Genomic DNA, 17,652 nt, shown 5'->3' with positions numbered 1-17,652 from the left:
GGAATTATCGTCTTACCTTGTAAACTAAATGTCGGTGAGACTTCACTATCAGCCAAGGTGAAAAATATTAGACCTAAACACATGAAACCTGCAGCTATGAAGTCCAATACTCCATATTTCTTTCCTTGAATAATAATACTGCCAATAAGTACTGGAATAAGCTTGCAACACTTAAAAATAACCTGAGTTGCATAATTTAAATAGCCAAGAGAAGAATTGGAAAATCCCATTGTGCCTAGAGTAAGCAATGCTAGCAGAAGGTATGTCTTCATTGGTATCCTACGAAAAACCGAAGAAAATGCATTAAACATGTATACTTAGAAAATAATTTCCGAAAGAAACAAGTGCCAATATTACGATTTAAAACCTTGTTTATTTAAATTAATGTATCAAATTCAGGTGTAGATTCGGAAAAAAATATATGAAAACGATCAAAAAGCAATGCACAATATTTTTTCTCTTTTTTGCAAAGTGTACGTAAGTCTGGAAATAGGCAACTAGTTCAAAGTTACTTGAAAACGTACGGAACCCTTTATTTATATTTTAAATACTGATCTCCAAGCTCCCCGAGGACAAATAGCTGTAAACAATCATCTGCTATGCCCTAAAGACTAATCGGCCTTATTCTTCACAATCGGCAACATCAAGTTGCGAATTTTACATGTTCCTACCTTCTTTACATTTTTTGATTTACTGAAAATCGAGTTCTTTATCTTCCGTCAAACTTAAATAAAAACTAATAAACATGAAAGAAAATAAAGGTATAGAAATCTATAGAATAGACTTACAGGTTCGATGTGTCTGATTAAACAAATAACCTGCCCTCAGGTATCATGAAAATAAGTATTAAAAATATATCTGATTAAAGCTAACATATATGCTGTGTAACCTATATACAGTATCAAATGAAACCCGTTCGCACCCCTGATAGGAACAGTTGATGACAGATGCTATTGTTGTATGGTATGTAGTGGTATGTATACTTGTAGCATTCACTATCCCAAATCCGATCAATGAGCAATCATCCACTATGCACACACTCTGTGGTACCCCTGGACCTTAGCTTTCAGTTTTGTGGCTATCGCTCGAATACTGACACATTTATTTATGCGAACACACTAATCCACCGCAGCAGTTGTGATCTGTGGTAACAATATGCGCCTGGCCGAGACGGCTAAGATTCTTGTTGTTGTTTGACCTGTGCGAAACATTCGTGCCCAATCCATAACGGTCGTATTCGATACACACGTATCCGATCGATCTCCATAGATATCCTTCATCCGACGGAATACTTCAACCGATTGACATCCCTCTTTACTCAGAAACTGGATTACTACTCGCAGAACCGACTTGGACAGATTTGGGATGATGAATGATATGGTTCAAACCTTATACCTCCAAAGATAGGTTACGTTTCACAATGATTACTAACTAATGCTACAAGTATACATGCTACTACATACCACTACAACAATACGACTCTATGTCATCAATTGTTCCTATTAGGAATATCGAATAGATTTCATTTTATTATTCTATATGTATATATATATATTTGTTTTTTTTCTTTCTTAGGATCAGGTCTAGAAATGTTTCTTCCATGTTTCTCCATCTTCATCTTCTTCTTTTAACTCCCCAAATTTTCTTATATTTTTCAAATAATTGACGAGTTGTGTAACTACTAGATCCTAATAACGTTTATCTTTTTCACCTCCCTTCGCAATCTTATGTATTCGTCCCTCGACCCCTAATGCTTCTGTCCCACAGGTTGGGAAACTAGATTAAGGGGGAAAAAAACTTAAACGTTCAGAAAAAATTCTTAAAGATCCATTAAACAAGGTGCGTTCACGTATCTTAAAATAGTTTCAATTCAAAAAAAAAAAAAAAAAAAAAAAGACAAATATTTGTGAAAGGAAGTCATGATTATTGAGCTTTTGTACACGTGACATTCCTAATTCTAATTCTGAATTTATTCCTTCGCAGCAAATCCTTAAATTTCACTTTACAACGAAATCGGAACTGGCCATCCTATTTCTCTTCTACTGGTTTAGTGATCGTGCTAAGCAACGTAGGAAAATTGGGCTAGCTCTGTTTTCTGGCAGACTATTATAAGAAAATATTTTAGAACATATAAATTACGAAAGTAAGCTTACACATTTTAATATATTTTCTACACGCTGCAACAATCATAAAGAACTCGCACGTGAGTTATCAGCGAAATGAATATTCTAAAAATAAGTGGATTCAGAATAAATGTACTCACCGCCTGCCTCCTATTTGTTTCACTGTCATTTCAATCCATCCAAATATCCCATAGCACGCAAACTGAACCAGTGTTAAATACCATCCATACGGTTTGAAACCTTCTAACGTGAATATAAGTTCCTACAAGAAAAAATGTTCGCTTATGTACACAACAGGAAAGAGAAATACTCTACTTTTTATTTACTTGTGATTTTTTTCCTCCACACTCTATTTCATACATATATAGTTAATTTTAATACATTTTAATGTGTATGATTTGCTCATGAAAACGTTAACTACAAAAACCAATAATTTCATTTATAAACTAGAAAATAATTATTCTATTGTGTTGCAATATGCCTGCCAACAAAAAAATGAATCTTGTTTATATCTGTCTGGCACACATTCCCAGGTCAATAGTGTTATATATATATATATAAACAAAGTAATTTTTATTCGCTGTACCAGTATTGGTATGAATTAAAATACAATTTCTTTAAAACAAAAATGTGGTTCACATATTCTTCGACGTACAATATTTCTGATGCTTGACGAAATTTGTTCTTTTAATAGGAATCGTGCAATAAACAATAATATGCAGTTACAAGGGGTTAATTCAGCTAGTTGTCGACTTATGATTACTTGCACTTAGAAGGTGGTTATTATTATCAACGATCTATAATAATAATAATAATAATAATAATAATAATAATAATAATAATAATAATAATAATAATAATAATAATAATAATAATAACAACAACAGATATGTCACTAATAGAAAAGCTACTGAGTTGAGTTGAGTTGATTTTGAGTTTAACGTCCCGTTCAGCAGCGAGGCTATATGAGACGTGGACCTACTGATTAACGTGGAATCCGAATCACGTGAGTTCCCGCCGGGAATCGAACCCGGGCCTCCCACGCCAAAGGCGCGTACGCTAACCGCTTGGCCACGGAGGAGCTCAGAAAAGCTACTGAGATTAAGATTATAGAAATATAAACGGTTTTGTATATGAAAAACAACGCAACGTACGATCCAGTGTAACCGCAGCCTAAGTTCTCAGCTGACAATTGGTATTTTATACTGTACTGTATAGCGCGCTATTACTTGATCTCCGTACGACTGCGCAGTCGTAACCGAAATTGTACGTAAGTAGACTACTAACTTAAAGGTACATATATGCAGATACAGAGAGAGAGAGAGAGAGAGAAAGAAAGACAGAAAGTGCATGTAGACGACAACAATATAAAACAACAATAAGCTGAACAAAAAAAAATTATCAGAGTAGCAGATAAAAATTTACGTATATACCATCATTATCTGCGTAATTCACACGCATTCTTTTAATCAAGCTTGTTACGTTAAAAGAATATTATATAACTTGAGCGAGGTAAGACTTATTGTATATTTTATAAAATGTATAAATCAAAACGAACAATGATTTTCAATACCATTCGAATTCATATTTAACAGGAAGTACTGCCGAGCTACTAGAAAGTAGCTCTGCTGATCTACCGTTATAATCTGCTCTTTCTGTTTAAAGGAAGTCTCAAAGTTGCTTTTAATATAACGACTCTAATCAATATTCTCTATTCAAATCAATGTGTGTTTGATAACTCGTGATGCTACATGTATTAAATGAGAAACATAATATATGTAAAGTAAGAAAACATAAATGAAATGAAATTAAGTCTTTCAGTGTAACGTTCCATAATTATGCTTGTTAAGCTAAGGGACACGGTGATTAAGGCAAATGAATGATAATTGAAGAATTGGTGGAAGGAGAAATTGAGAGGAAACGGGAGTACCCCCGAGAAAACCCACAAACTTACTTGGGCGAGGATCGAATCAGGGACTCCACGCACCAGAGTTAAGTGTTTTAACACTGACCCACCGTACCCCCCAGAAAACATAAATATTACACACAAATATGTTGTATGTGTAATCTTTATATTGAAACAACGAACTTTCAGTGAAAGAGTTAGTGTGATACAAATTTACCAGTAGAATTCTTTTTGTAATTTAATCAAGGGCTCAACTTTCTAGCTGTTTTCACGATTTGTGCACAGAAAGGTATTTGACTAACATATAAAGGGTTTATTATACCTGCTTTCCAATTTCCAATTTCCGAGTTTTCGTTGACATTTGGTAAATTTCTGTTTACATTCGGTAAATTTTCTCAAGGAACAGGACTTGTATGATGAGGGGTGAAAGGGAACACAGAATAGCATACGACATACTTAACGGTAATTTTAAAACGATGCAGAAGAAAGGTGCTATTAAAATTGTCTATTTGCCTCATTTTTTTTATTTTTATTTTTTCACCTTACTTTTTGTATGATGGTTCTCCCTTATGTGCTTAGACAAATCTATTGGGAGTGTTTTTTTTTTTTTTTTTTTTTTTTTTTTAATCCTAATGTGCTTCTTCACTCTAGCTTTGTATATTGCGTTTTGTTTTGTCACCAAAAGGAAGAAATGACAAGTTTCACACCAAATATTACGTAACAGACAGAACATCAAATATAGATATTATTACACACTAAACTTACCTGTAAATATCCATAAAGTATATAGAATACAAAAACAGCGCAAGAACAAAGCAAAAATTGCACGGTGTGACTAAAATGGTTCAAGTCCAGACATAATATCTTCACATCTTGCTTTTCATTTGAACTTGAATTGTCAACTTGTACTTTAACATCCATTCCTCTTCGACTTTATTCCCTGCAGGAGAAGCATATCATAATTACAACTTACAATTACATTTGCTGCAACGCAATCTACTTAAATATAAAATTAACCATTTCTAAAAAATATGATTTAGGTCAATAAGTCAACTAGAATCTACGTAATTTCTAAGATATTGAACTAGCGCACACGACAGCTTGCAATTACTTTTTTTCACCTTAGCTGATACTCTTGCCAATTTTAATGTTTGATAATTTTGTACCATAGCTTGTGTTTATTTTGTAATACGACCCAATAAAAATCTCCAAATGCTTCTATTAGGGAAAATTCCATTCCTATGAAACAATATTTAGTGGCATGTCTTTAATTATTTTTAACTATTGGTTATTTCATTCGCATAAATTAAGTAAAAAAATGGATTTTGAACAGCCAGATAAGAAATAAAACGATTTGCTTTTGCATCCTAAGCAGTTGGTAGGATTTTTTTGTTAAACTATTTTAAATTTTCTCCACACTAATGTTATTAAATTTTGGAAGATTTCTCTTGAAATATATCCGATCATATGACATACCTTTAAATGGGTGTTGTGTGGTTTACGCACAGAATCACATACAACAAAGAATGCATTCTAATAATTCACACATGCATAAGTAGATATATAATACATTGAAACTGTTGTTTAGGAGAAATTCGTCTTTTACGTAAAACTATGACAGTTCTATGCTGTAGTAAATACCATAGTATCGCAAATCACGCAGAGTGCTGGTATCACTGTATTTTGTCAAAAATCGTAAATTTACGTGCCGAGATCTTTACATATATGTTAAGAATTTGGCGTCCAGAAAATTTTATGATGACTAACACCTTCCGTTATGAAATCAAATATTTGTTTTACGTTCCAGGATTATCTCCCGTAGACTAAAGATGAATAAGTAACAGGATCGTGAAAAACCCACGTTAAAAAAAAAAAAAAAAAAAAAAAAAAAAAAAAAAGCCCAGTAGGTTTTATTGGGTAAAATTGGGTTTTCTTGGGTAATATTGGGTTTTACTACATTTTGTACGTATATTTAAAGCCATATTTCTACTTAATATACCATTTAGGCATTTATGTTCTGCTGTACACACGAAGCTATGGAATTCCCTTGTGAGACTGCGGTAGCTCATGTCTGGCGCGAGTTCCTAGTTCGATCCCAGCTCCCGCCAAGTGCGTCTCGTGGTGGACAAACATCGTGTGCATGGGTTTCTCGGGCTGGTTTCGTCATGCCACCAGTACTATCCATATAATCATAGTCTCCTTTAGTCGTGGTACATAATCATGAGACATTGAACTAAGCTTAGAAATAACTAATAATAATAATAGTTTTCATTGCATACTGGAAATTGCAGACAGAACTACCCACTTACAATTTCCGTACAAATAACATGCACAGAAAAGAAAAAAAAAATCATGCATAAAATAAACATGCTGTTATATAAAAGAAAATAATACTCTCAGCTGATAATGAAATTATTATATAACTGTCTTTGTATATTACTAAAATTATGATAAAAAATGTCAATAACACTGGCAGAATCATTGGCTACTGATAAAATTTTATACGAAGGAACATCATTGAAAAACTGAATGGGTTTAAATATTTTCGAATTTCTTATATGATAACTGGTTGTATACAGAGTTATTATTGATAACAAATTCAAATTACCGTGAAGAATTGAATGTAGCATTTTAAGATCCAAAATAATCCTTCTTTCAGACAACCTTAACATACCTAAGGACATCCTAACTTCATCCAAAGACATACCTTCCTAACACTTAAACTTCCAGCGTAACCAAGCAAGAAAAAGATTTTGAATTGTCTCCAGAGTAGTAGATATATAATCTATATTTCTATTCCATATGATTGAACAATATTCAAGATGACTTCTAGCATTGAAAAAATAAAGAATAAGGCATGTTTTAACAGACTTAAAATCTTTGGACATCCATTTAAGAATTCCAAGATTCCTTCTCGCTTTGGAAGTTATATTCTCAAGATGTTGTTTGAAAAACAATTGCTGTCAAAAACAATACCTAAATCTTTAATAGTATCTACAATTCTAATTGGAGTATCATTTATGTTATAAATAATAATAATAAAAAAAAGGATTTGATTTATTCGTAATATTCATTGAAAAGGTTTTGTTACAATTTAAAGGTAGTACATTGTTTTGAAACCAAAGTAGTATTTTATTAATATTATTTTGGAGCACCAACCAATCATCCAAATTTTACAATAGTCTTGTAGATTTTGAGGTCACCTGCATACATCAAACATTTACAATCCAAATTTTCAGTTATATCATTAATAAACATAAGGAATAGAAGTGGTCCGAGATTTGATCATTGCGGAACACCGGAGTATATGTTATATACATCTGAAAGATTACCCTTATACCTAACCACAAACTTTCTTTGGGACAAGTATGATACTAATCAAGCAATAAATACAATGGAGAGATCATAATATTTCGATTTGTAAATTAAGATGTCATGTGGTAACTTATCAAACGCTTTAGAGAAGTCAAAATAAATTACATCGATTTGACCATTACTTTTAAAGATGGGAAGAGTATCAGTTATAAAAGATGTTAAGTTAGTTGTAGCTGACCTATTTTTCATAAAGCCATGTTGATAGATCGTAGTATTGGGATAAACATGATTATATAAATAATTATATATTAACTTTATAACAAACCGAATTTTACGGTCGTAAAAGAAATGAATACATATCAGGCAAATCCTGGATTGGAAAAAAAAAAATCAAGGTTATATTAGACTTAGTGTTCAGGTTGCGTTAGCTTTAACAAAAGAGAAGGAAGACAATATAATAAAGTTATTATCTATCATCAGAAGATTTCCAAATTCTTGTTTTGTGGCCAACCAAGAATAAGAGTCAACATTGTTTAACTTAATTAATATATTATAAAAGAAAATTGAGCAATTGGAACTGTACAAGTTCAAGTTTATAGATTGCATTCGAAATCATAGAGTTAAATTTTTCGTGATTAGTTTATTCGTGCCATTCGTTAATTACAATATAACAGATTTAAAAAAAAAATAAAATTATTAAACATTTGCCTCCATCGTGGTATCTCAAAGATACTCTATCAACATTTCATGAAATTATGTCATCATAATGGTTTAACATATTCAGATTATCAGACATAATTCTCAACTTTAATACATATAGGAAATTCTTAATACTAACACAAAATTTGCGATCCATCCTCTCTACTTCTATATTTATAAATAAACATCTTAATTGAGCGTTCGTTCTTTATGGTATCCCTGTCGTATATCAAATGAAATACAAACATAGGCCGTATCATTACTACTACAACGTCATTCTTTTAACTTAACGTGAATAAGTAGTATTATTACTTCACATTAGCCTATTCATCATTTTCATAATATATATATAACGTGGAAAACACTGCTATCAATGAAGAATGAAATATTTACAAATGTATAGTGAGTGAAAGAAAAAAAAAATCTACTCGACAGGTTCAAATATTAGAACGCCTTTCCAACTATTATTATTTTAACTTATTATTGTTTCTGTTCATAATCAGTTAAGCTTGAAGAGGGATGGATACGCGTAAGGAATCATATTCTAATTGGGTGAAGCAAGTTGAGACATATTCCAACGTTACTAGTTTCGATGAGGCAAAATATATGTTTAACGGATTGGATAGGCACGTAATTATAATCATGACACGTTCGAAGTAAACATCTACCTACAGAAGAAAAAAAAAAAAAAAACGTTGCACGAAGTGATAGTTTTAGAAATAATGATATTAAATCCAAAGGTATGTTCGAATAAAATTTCACCGGATCAGCACAGACCGATATCAACATCAAAGAATACGTTACTTTTCTCTTAAATTTTTCCTAACCTACAATACTAAATATATGTTACGAAAACAATGTGACAAGACATATGAAAGAGAATTTTAAATTACGAGCATATTACGAGATAATATGGAAAAGGCACATCACTAAATAATAAAACGCGTTCAAAGTACAATTTTTCCGATTTCACACATATTGCGCATGTAGAAATGTATTACAAATCAATATTAAAGAGCACACGATGAAATATGGAAAGCGCACATACAAACTATATTACGAAATAATATCAAAAGGACACACGGCAAAATATGGAAAACACGTTCAAAGTACAATTATTACCGGCTCTACACTTACGACATACTTTTCCCTAACCTACACGAATGTATTTAAAAAAAAAAAAGACACAGTAATATATATATATATGAAAAACACCCTCAAAGAAATTTCATCATCATTAACATTTACCAATGACATACGTTACGGAGCATTTAATATTCTAACATAAACCGTCAAGTTATCACAAGTGCGTTCAAAGTAAAGTTCACCCCGGCAAAAACAAAATATATCACACGACAAAACAAAAGGCACATATTAGATCTGACATCATGGACAAAATTAAATTTCCTAACCTAATCAACATAACTATTATGGTTCACACATTCAAATTTTACCTAACCTAAACCTACAGCAAATATTTCACAAAATAAACATCATCAAGGGACATGCGTTTAACTAAGCTTACCTAACCTAAACGTTCAAAAAAAAAAAAAAAAATCTCAAAGTACATTACTACCTAACCTAAACATTCAAAATCTTACAGTACATTACTATGGAAGAGTGCGTGCAAAGTAAAGTTTTACCGTATCAACACACAAGATTTTCAGGTTCACGTATCAAGTACATAAGATTTCATACTTCGATCATATATGCTTATGGCATGCAATTATAAGTACATGAGTGGAATATGACAATGAGCTTGAAAGACGCGTAACGCTTTTCGATTTAACTACGCATAGTAATCTTGAAGCACTTCATGACTGAACAAGGAAAAACAAAGAAAAGATATTACCAGTTAGGAAGGTTCCACAGGTTATGCAAGTCCAATCTTTCAGTTCAATAGGCAGATTTCGTATACCCACTTCTTAAACTTCAAAAGAATTGATGCCACTGGATCACCAGTTCGATACCCTACAGTCGTAGGAGACCGTCCGTGTGGCCCATTGTCGTCAACTTTGAAGAATTACATCCCCCTTGCCATCACTATACCTCACCAGTAATGGCGGAGATGGTATTTGGCGGCCTTGGGCCTAACGGTGTTTAAATTAATTTTGAAGTCAGGCTCCTCGATTTTCTTTTCCTTTTCTTTCTACTTATTCAGGTTGACCAAAATATTAAAATTTAGACAGGGTTGACTTCCAGAACTGTTTTAGCTATCGAATTTTCCGAAATTTAAAGGAGCCTAACTCAGACCGCCTTCTGTATTCTTTATCTCATGGTGGTGAACTACGTCATCTTTCTCACAATACCAGACCTTTATAAACGTGTTTTCGATACTAGAACGTGTGACCACGATTGAAATAATATTTATAACCATTACATGTCAATACCGACACTTAGCCTTCGAAATAAACTAAGTTATGCATGGTATTTAATATCCGGATTCTATAGCTTTTTAAATATGATAAAAATTTTAACTCACCTATATTTGCCAGGTTTTATTTACGCGGTTGTCATGACACTAAGTCGATCCAACTACGAGCTTGTCCGCCATCTTAATCAACAGCGATTACTTGACAGCGATTCGAGTGCCCCCTTGTGATGATAGCCAGAAGGAGTACCAAATGAACATCAGAATGAACAACAAATGAATGATGGGCAGTATGACAACTGAACAACTACACTGATTTGCATGTCAAATTGATAATAGGCAGCATGACAACTGAACAACTGACAGAATTATATAAGGTAAAGTAAAGTATAAATTAAATGTCACTATATAAGCATATGAATGGAATTAGTGCAGTAACGCGAGCAATTGCAGAAAAGACAGTTCGAAATTTAGTGGTAAATTATTGGTGTTTGCATCTTTCATATAAGACTAATCACCCTTTGCACCATTTATTTCATTGGCAACGAAACAAATTAACGTCAAAACAATCTTTAGAAACATTAGGGCGCAGTATTACAATACAATAACCAACTTTAACACTGCGTAAACCACCGGTAAACATTAAAATACGGGAACCAACTTAAACAGAAATGTAACCGGTAATCGGTCGGTTACAACTTATCAAAGACCTTGGGTAGGATAATCAACAAAGAAATAGGTCTATAGTCGGATAAATTTTTCCCATCAATCTTGGGGATAGGAACAACAACGACCATCTCCCAATGTTCAAGTAATTTTTTTGCAACATTTTCAACACAGAGTGCAAAAGAATAGTTGTTCTGCAGATCACAGTAAGTTGTATCGGCTTATCGTGTCATTGCGTTAACCACACTATCGGTACATTACCCAATTTTCCCGCAAACCAATCACGCATTTTCAATGTTGAGGACAATGTTTTTCCGTTGGACTGTACTACAACTTATATCTGTTATGCTTAGATTAACACAGTGAATATTATAAACAACGCAACGGATTAATTATATTTTGATTTAAATTTATCGTCCTTTTTTTAAGCATCACGGCTGAGACAGGGCCAACTGTTTCAAGATGTATCCGAATCACTACTCATTTTTATTTAAGCTAAACTTCCCTCATCGGCCACATGTTCTCCGATTGGGTTAAAGTTCAGTATCCCTTTCAGGAATTAGAAATAGAAATTATATTTCTGGACTTTCGACATCTATGGCCATTTAAGCCCGTCACGTATGAGAGATGACGTCCCTCGGAAATCACACTACCTGGGGAAGTGGTGAAGGAAGGAAGCGCTATAAAACTTTTATGTTATGCACCATCCTGGCATTTGTTTGATGTGAATGAGAAAAAACCCAGGAAGAAACTCACTCCGGATGGCTAGCCTGAAAAGGCTTTTACACCTTTCCGAACGAATGATCCCACCGGGGATTCGAACCTGAGACTATTAGCACCAAAGGTGAGAGCATTAGCGACTACGGTAAGAGAGAGCACTAGTCTCCCCTTCAGGTTCGAGGCTATATGAGACGTAGATCTAAAGATTAACGTAGAATCCGAACTCCTTCCATCACAAATGGACCTTAGGTCATCCGCGCTGTGGAAACTATTGTTCCCATATCTTTCCTTCACCTAGTAGCTATACTACCAACGTTTCCGTCACCTGCATTCGTCATTTTGAGTCTTCGACATGCATTGTCATGTCCTTCTCAATAAGTTATTGCTGTTGTAGAAACTTCCAAAATTTGACTAGTTCTCGATGGTTCGTGATATTGTAGCGCCCTTAGTTTGCAACATCGAATAAAAAATGCGGAACTAAAAGTTTTTGTTTAACATGTACATCTGAAATACACGTAACCTGATGTATATATTATCTTTGTTTGTTGACAACACGGTCAATCTGGTGGTATCGCAGAGTGTATCAAACAAGGTTTCAATCTTAATGTTTGTATCATGCAAATTTCGGCACTTTGTAAAAGTTAGCTTTTAAAAGTTATAAGAGTATTTCAAAATAAATGGTCTACCATTTATGTAGGCCAAGTGTGTTGTGGATAGAGGGAGGGGGAGGGAGAATTCTTCGACCTGGCAACAATTAGCCTCCCCTTGATGTGTTTTTTGGCTACGTCACTGTTCAGGAGTCAAACAATTTAGGATAGACTCAGGAATCTTTCATAATATAAATGAGCGTTCTAGGATTACGATACCAGTTTCTTATACACATAGAAATTAGATACAATTGGATTTACCAACTTCGAAATGGGTCCTCAGACGAACAAGCATTGGTCACCATCCTTCCTAATCATTGCTAATTATATAATTAAGCTTTGATAAGACTGGAATAGTGATTATGGCATTTCTTGCTTGTTACCACGGTAATCCCCTTCGTTTTGCCGTGGACGAACAGACTAGGTTTGGGCCAAGTTTACACTAGTGATAGGGGATTGGTATACTTACGCAGAGAAGAAAACCTGCACTACACTACATGAAATCAAATTGGCCCCACGCAGCGCAGTCACCAACGCTCTCCCCTTTAGTGCAAGCGGTCTCGGGCTCGGTTGAAAAAGTGTAGAAACTTTATCAACAAGCTGAGTGAGGTTTTCCTCATTCACACTAGGCAATTCCGAAATGGAACCTCACATTATGATACCCGGCGCTTCTTTCCTTCCCCATTCATTTCTTCCTCCCCAATACCTCAGGCAGTGTGATTGCCGAGGAGTTAACATGGGCAAATGGGATATCGGTAAGCGACAACAAGAGTATAGAAAGGCATTAGAATTACTAGCTATTTTTACGATAAATATTGGCACTATCCCAGTTTACGGACCCATAAATGAGCAAAATTTACACAACAAATATATAACGTTATTTCCAAAGAACAATATATAACTAATTAATATATATATGTGATTCTAACTCTGGAATCCCCAACAATGTGAAAAAAAAAAACGTAATCCAAAATGTACGCTTCTATGCATATAATAGTCCATAAGAAAGCCATGAGGGACTGAATTTTTATGTGAATGCAGTGTGTTAGTTCATGATTGGTAGCGATAACGCTGTCAAACAGGTTAGGTATCTAGTATCATGAAGAACACAATGTGTTTCCTGAATTCTCGCTCAGGCTCGTGCCTACTGTTACTGACACACTTTCTCCCTACGGACAAACCCGCAAGGCTTACCAGCTTTACTCCATCAGATAAACTTTTTGCTTTTAGTGGGCACCTAACACAGGTTGCTTTGTTTTATGGGCTTAAGTTTAGAGTTACACCTTCAGTTTCAAACCTATAAAAAAGCATTTAAAGCATTAAACATTGATAGGTTTGGTTAATTTAGGATAGGATAGGTTAGGTTAGTTTAAGTTAGCTTACGTGACCCGGTAAGACTTTAGTTAAACTAAAACAGTGACTGGAACCGGTTTTCAGAGAAGCTTCAATTCTCACTTAAATTCAGAAATCCGTGGTTCTAATAAAAATTTAGTAGATTCTTTTTATTATTCCTATATATGTTCTGTCAAACAATGCCGAAATATCACATTCAGCGCACCGATTCGCCATCCTATATGACTAGCATGCTGCTGAATCATCGAAACTTTCCGCGTGTTGCAAATAGTACCCACTTCTACGTATCTTTTTCCGTATTAAACATAACTTTACTGCCAAACTTACACACCTAAACATCACATAAAAACCCCAAATCATTATTTCTTACCTTATTTCACCTGTAAATTTTTCTAATTTTTATAAAAAACGGAGGAACAACTATACACTTAACCCGTTTTATGCACTGTAGATTTTTTATGGCGTGTGTACGGACATTGTAATTATATCCATAAGGCTAAGCCCTCCGAAAGTGAATCAGCACACTGAAATACAATTCCTGTTACAAAAGAAATAATCCATAAGGTAGTACGACTGGGTATGTCCACGGAAATAGGGACAAAAATTCATGAAAGAAATACAGTTATAATTTTTAGTCAAGTTGTTCTTTTAATAAAAAAAAATATAGTTGTATGTAGCTGGCATCATTAATTTTTTTTTTCAGAGAATTACTATTTTCTTATTTTTCCCGTAGGTTACCTTTCATCTACTAAGTTTTAATGTTGATTATATTATACAAGCCTTATTTATTATTACATAGGTCTTACTTTTTTCTGTCGGTATCCCAAGTAAAATTTCATATAACTGATGAAACCTTTTCTTAAAGTATAGTTCAATGTTCAACTTAATTTAAACTGTGCTTATTTCAAATTATTATAAATGTATGTTGCTTATACATAATAATAAAAACTAACTAACTAACTCTATGGCCTATGGAACCCGGAGGTTCAATGCCGCGTTCACAAAAGCTCTCCACTGACTTCTATCCTTAGCTAACTGCATCCAGTTTCTACTTTGTATTCCAATCTCTGCGAGATCCATCTTAATATTGTCCTCCCATCTGCGCCTAGGTCTTCCTAATGGTCGTTTTCCGATTGGTCTTCCAGTCAAGACTTTGAGAGCGTTTCTATTTTCTTCCATTCTAGCTACATGACCCGCCCACCTAAGCCTCCTAGACTTGACGACCCTAATAATATTGGGTAGACCATATAAATTATGTAGTTCCTCGTTGTGAAGTTTTCGCCATTCCCCATTCTCGTTCCTCTTGGGTCCGAATATTCGTTTCAGGATCTTTTTCTCAAATACTTTCAGTCTATGTACTTCCCTCAGAGTAAGTGACCATGCTTCGCAGCCATACAGAACAACAGGCATAATTATCGTTTTGTATATTTTAAGCTTCAAATTCCTCGACAGAATTCGCGACGACAAAAGATTTTGAACCGAATAGTAACACGAATTCCCTGCTTTTAGTCGACATTTAATTTCTTCGTGAATATGATTTTCCTCTGTTAATATTGATCCTAGATATTTGAAACTATCCACTTTATCAAAAGTATTATCTAACATTTTAACGCATCCATAATTTGCTGTATTCCGGTCCCGACGCACTTCCATGTATTTAGTTTTCTCTGCATTAACTTCTAAACCCATGTCTCTGCAAGCGTTTAATAAGATCTCTGCATTTCTTTCTAATATATAATAATAAAAACCGTTGACAAATGTAACGTGAGTTATCCGACTCTGTGCATATTCCACTAAAATAAGTAGTCATAAAATGTAAATAAAAATTTAATATTTTTGTCATAATTAAATTGTGTGTGTCAGTGTCCCTATCTTACATAGTAATTTCATGCACATAGCTATGACAGGACAAAAGAAAATGTACTAAAAAGTCACAGGTTCTGAACGTAGGGAAAAAATTTGTAACGTGAGTTACTATAATATTTTCTTTTCTCCTAGGTTTGCTGTATCATATAAAATGACAATATTTGGTAATTATCTGTATAAATATGACAGCTTTCCTTTAAAAAAAAAAAACAAAAAAAACGGAGCTTTTAAGTTTATTGTGGTTTGTATCCTTCAAAATATACGTCATTACGTAACGTGAGTTACCATGGACATACCCGAGTACATTTCCTGATCAAAGAAGTACATGTAGAAGTGTATGTATATCACATGAAATGAAATCTTTTAAGTTTTACATCCCACGTTAGTGTCGTTTAGGCTACAGGAGACGGTGATAAGTAATGAATGAAATGGTAGAATGAAGAAAGTAGGAGGAAACGGGAGAACCCGAGAAAACCACGCACACGGTGTTTGTCCACCACAAAGTTCACTTGGCGGTGGCTGAGACCGAACCCGGGACTGAGAGAGCTTGAAAATGTTAAAATACATTGATTATAAATTCTTTCCGGTATTCTTAAAGTGTCAACAAATGTTTATACAATTTAATTTTGGTAAGAGTGCACTTTGAGCAGAACAAGTGATTCTGTCACAGGAGAAGTATTGTTCACATAGGGTAAGGTAGGGAGGGATAAGTAGGGTAGGGTCGGGTTAGTTTAGGGTAAGAGAATTTTGGACTCATTTTGTTATTAAAAAAAAAGAAAGAAAGAAATGAGTGTAACTCCTCATATTGCTATTTATTGTGAATCAGATCCTATAAGTGTTCTGCTCAAAGTGCACTTTTGCCTTAGTTTATAACAGCTGCCGTATCATATATTGCTTGTTACACTGATTTTACTTCTGATTTCCAAAACGGATTACCGGCAATTAAAAAAACACCTGACGGCTACGAAAGCACAACTCCTGAATCACAATTTTAGTATATCTTTAGTGTCTCTGCAGCTCCAAAATACAGTTCTATACATGTTCTTCATGTTGTAATTTTATATTTACTGATGTTTTTTTTAAAACAAAAATTATGAATTTATCCTCAACGAAATTTTGTTTTCCCCACTGTGTCCATATATACTACAAACACTAACGTAGACGTACACATAAAACAAACTACACTCGCACAGCGACAATACGCATCCTTGCATCGCCTTTGTTTCAGTGTTTCAATATCATACTTGCAGAAATTACTATATTTAATTTTAATGTTATTCATCATGTATATTTTCTACGAAAGATATAAAATATATATGTGATAAATAAGATTTTAAGAACTAAAATCTCTTACTTGATGCATATAACGATAAAAGTTATACATTTTTATTTTTTTTCTCTAAAATAGTTTAAAAAAGCAAGTCGGCCACATCCAATAAATGTCCGTGCGACAATTGAGCATCGAATGTTGTTTACGCTGAATGGAAACGCACAGGACAATCTCTAAAAACTTAAGCTTAAAGTATCTACTTGTGTTCATATTAAAATTTTGTGTAGCGTTATTTGATTAACTTATAATTGTTGACTTGCTTGAGATTTACAATGAGTTCAGGACAATACTCATTTCTTGCTATGCGGGAGGAATATCAGGTAAGTATCCTTCATGGAAGCTAATTAAGTACGTTCTTTACCAAATTCAGTAGGGCAGATTAAGAATACTGGCGTGTAAAAAATGAAAAAATTGTCGATGAAATCAGAAACAAAAATAAATTTTAAGGCTGATATTTAGTATCTCCCCCAATGGTTATAGTATACATAAGAACCCCCTGATCTGCGTTTTTTCTGTGTTCTATTACCGCTTCTTCATGAAATACCATAAATTTTCTACGTAGCGCAATAGTAAGAAGTATCCATGTGCACAAGACATGCGATATGCGTTAAATCCCCCCCCCCCACACACACACATAGTCATAGATAAAGTACAAG

General features: G+C 33.9%; 1 protein-coding gene across 2 annotated transcripts in view; it reads right to left on the bottom strand.

The window, feature by feature from the left end:
* Papst2 (adenosine 3'-phospho 5'-phosphosulfate transporter 2) overlaps nucleotides 1-16,890 on the bottom strand; it is a 34,157-nt gene extending 17,267 nt beyond the window's left edge. Inside the window, exons 1-4 of one of the 2 annotated variants that reach the window (XM_081746279.1) lie at nucleotides 16,621-16,890; nucleotides 4,795-4,969; nucleotides 2,264-2,385; nucleotides 17-279 (exon numbers count right to left, since the gene is read on the bottom strand). In XM_081746279.1, the coding sequence (XP_081602405.1) occupies nucleotides 17-279; nucleotides 2,264-2,385; nucleotides 4,795-4,950 (541 nt within the window). In that variant the 5' untranslated portion in view covers nucleotides 4,951-4,969; nucleotides 16,621-16,890. Of the gene's footprint in view, nucleotides 1-16; nucleotides 280-2,263; nucleotides 2,386-4,794; nucleotides 4,970-16,602 lie in introns of both variants that reach the window. The other variant, XM_081746278.1, reaches the window with a different exon arrangement.
* Between the last annotated feature and the right edge of the window lie 762 nt (nucleotides 16,891-17,652).

Source organism: Thermobia domestica, chromosome 18 (assembly GCF_964235325.1).
Source record: "Thermobia domestica chromosome 18, izTheDome1.hap1.1, whole genome shotgun sequence".
In the NCBI taxonomy this organism is placed as follows: Eukaryota; Metazoa; Arthropoda; class Insecta; order Zygentoma; family Lepismatidae; genus Thermobia; species Thermobia domestica.
The sequence above is the reverse complement of the archived record's forward strand: the minus strand, read 5'-3'. Positions and strand labels throughout refer to the sequence as shown.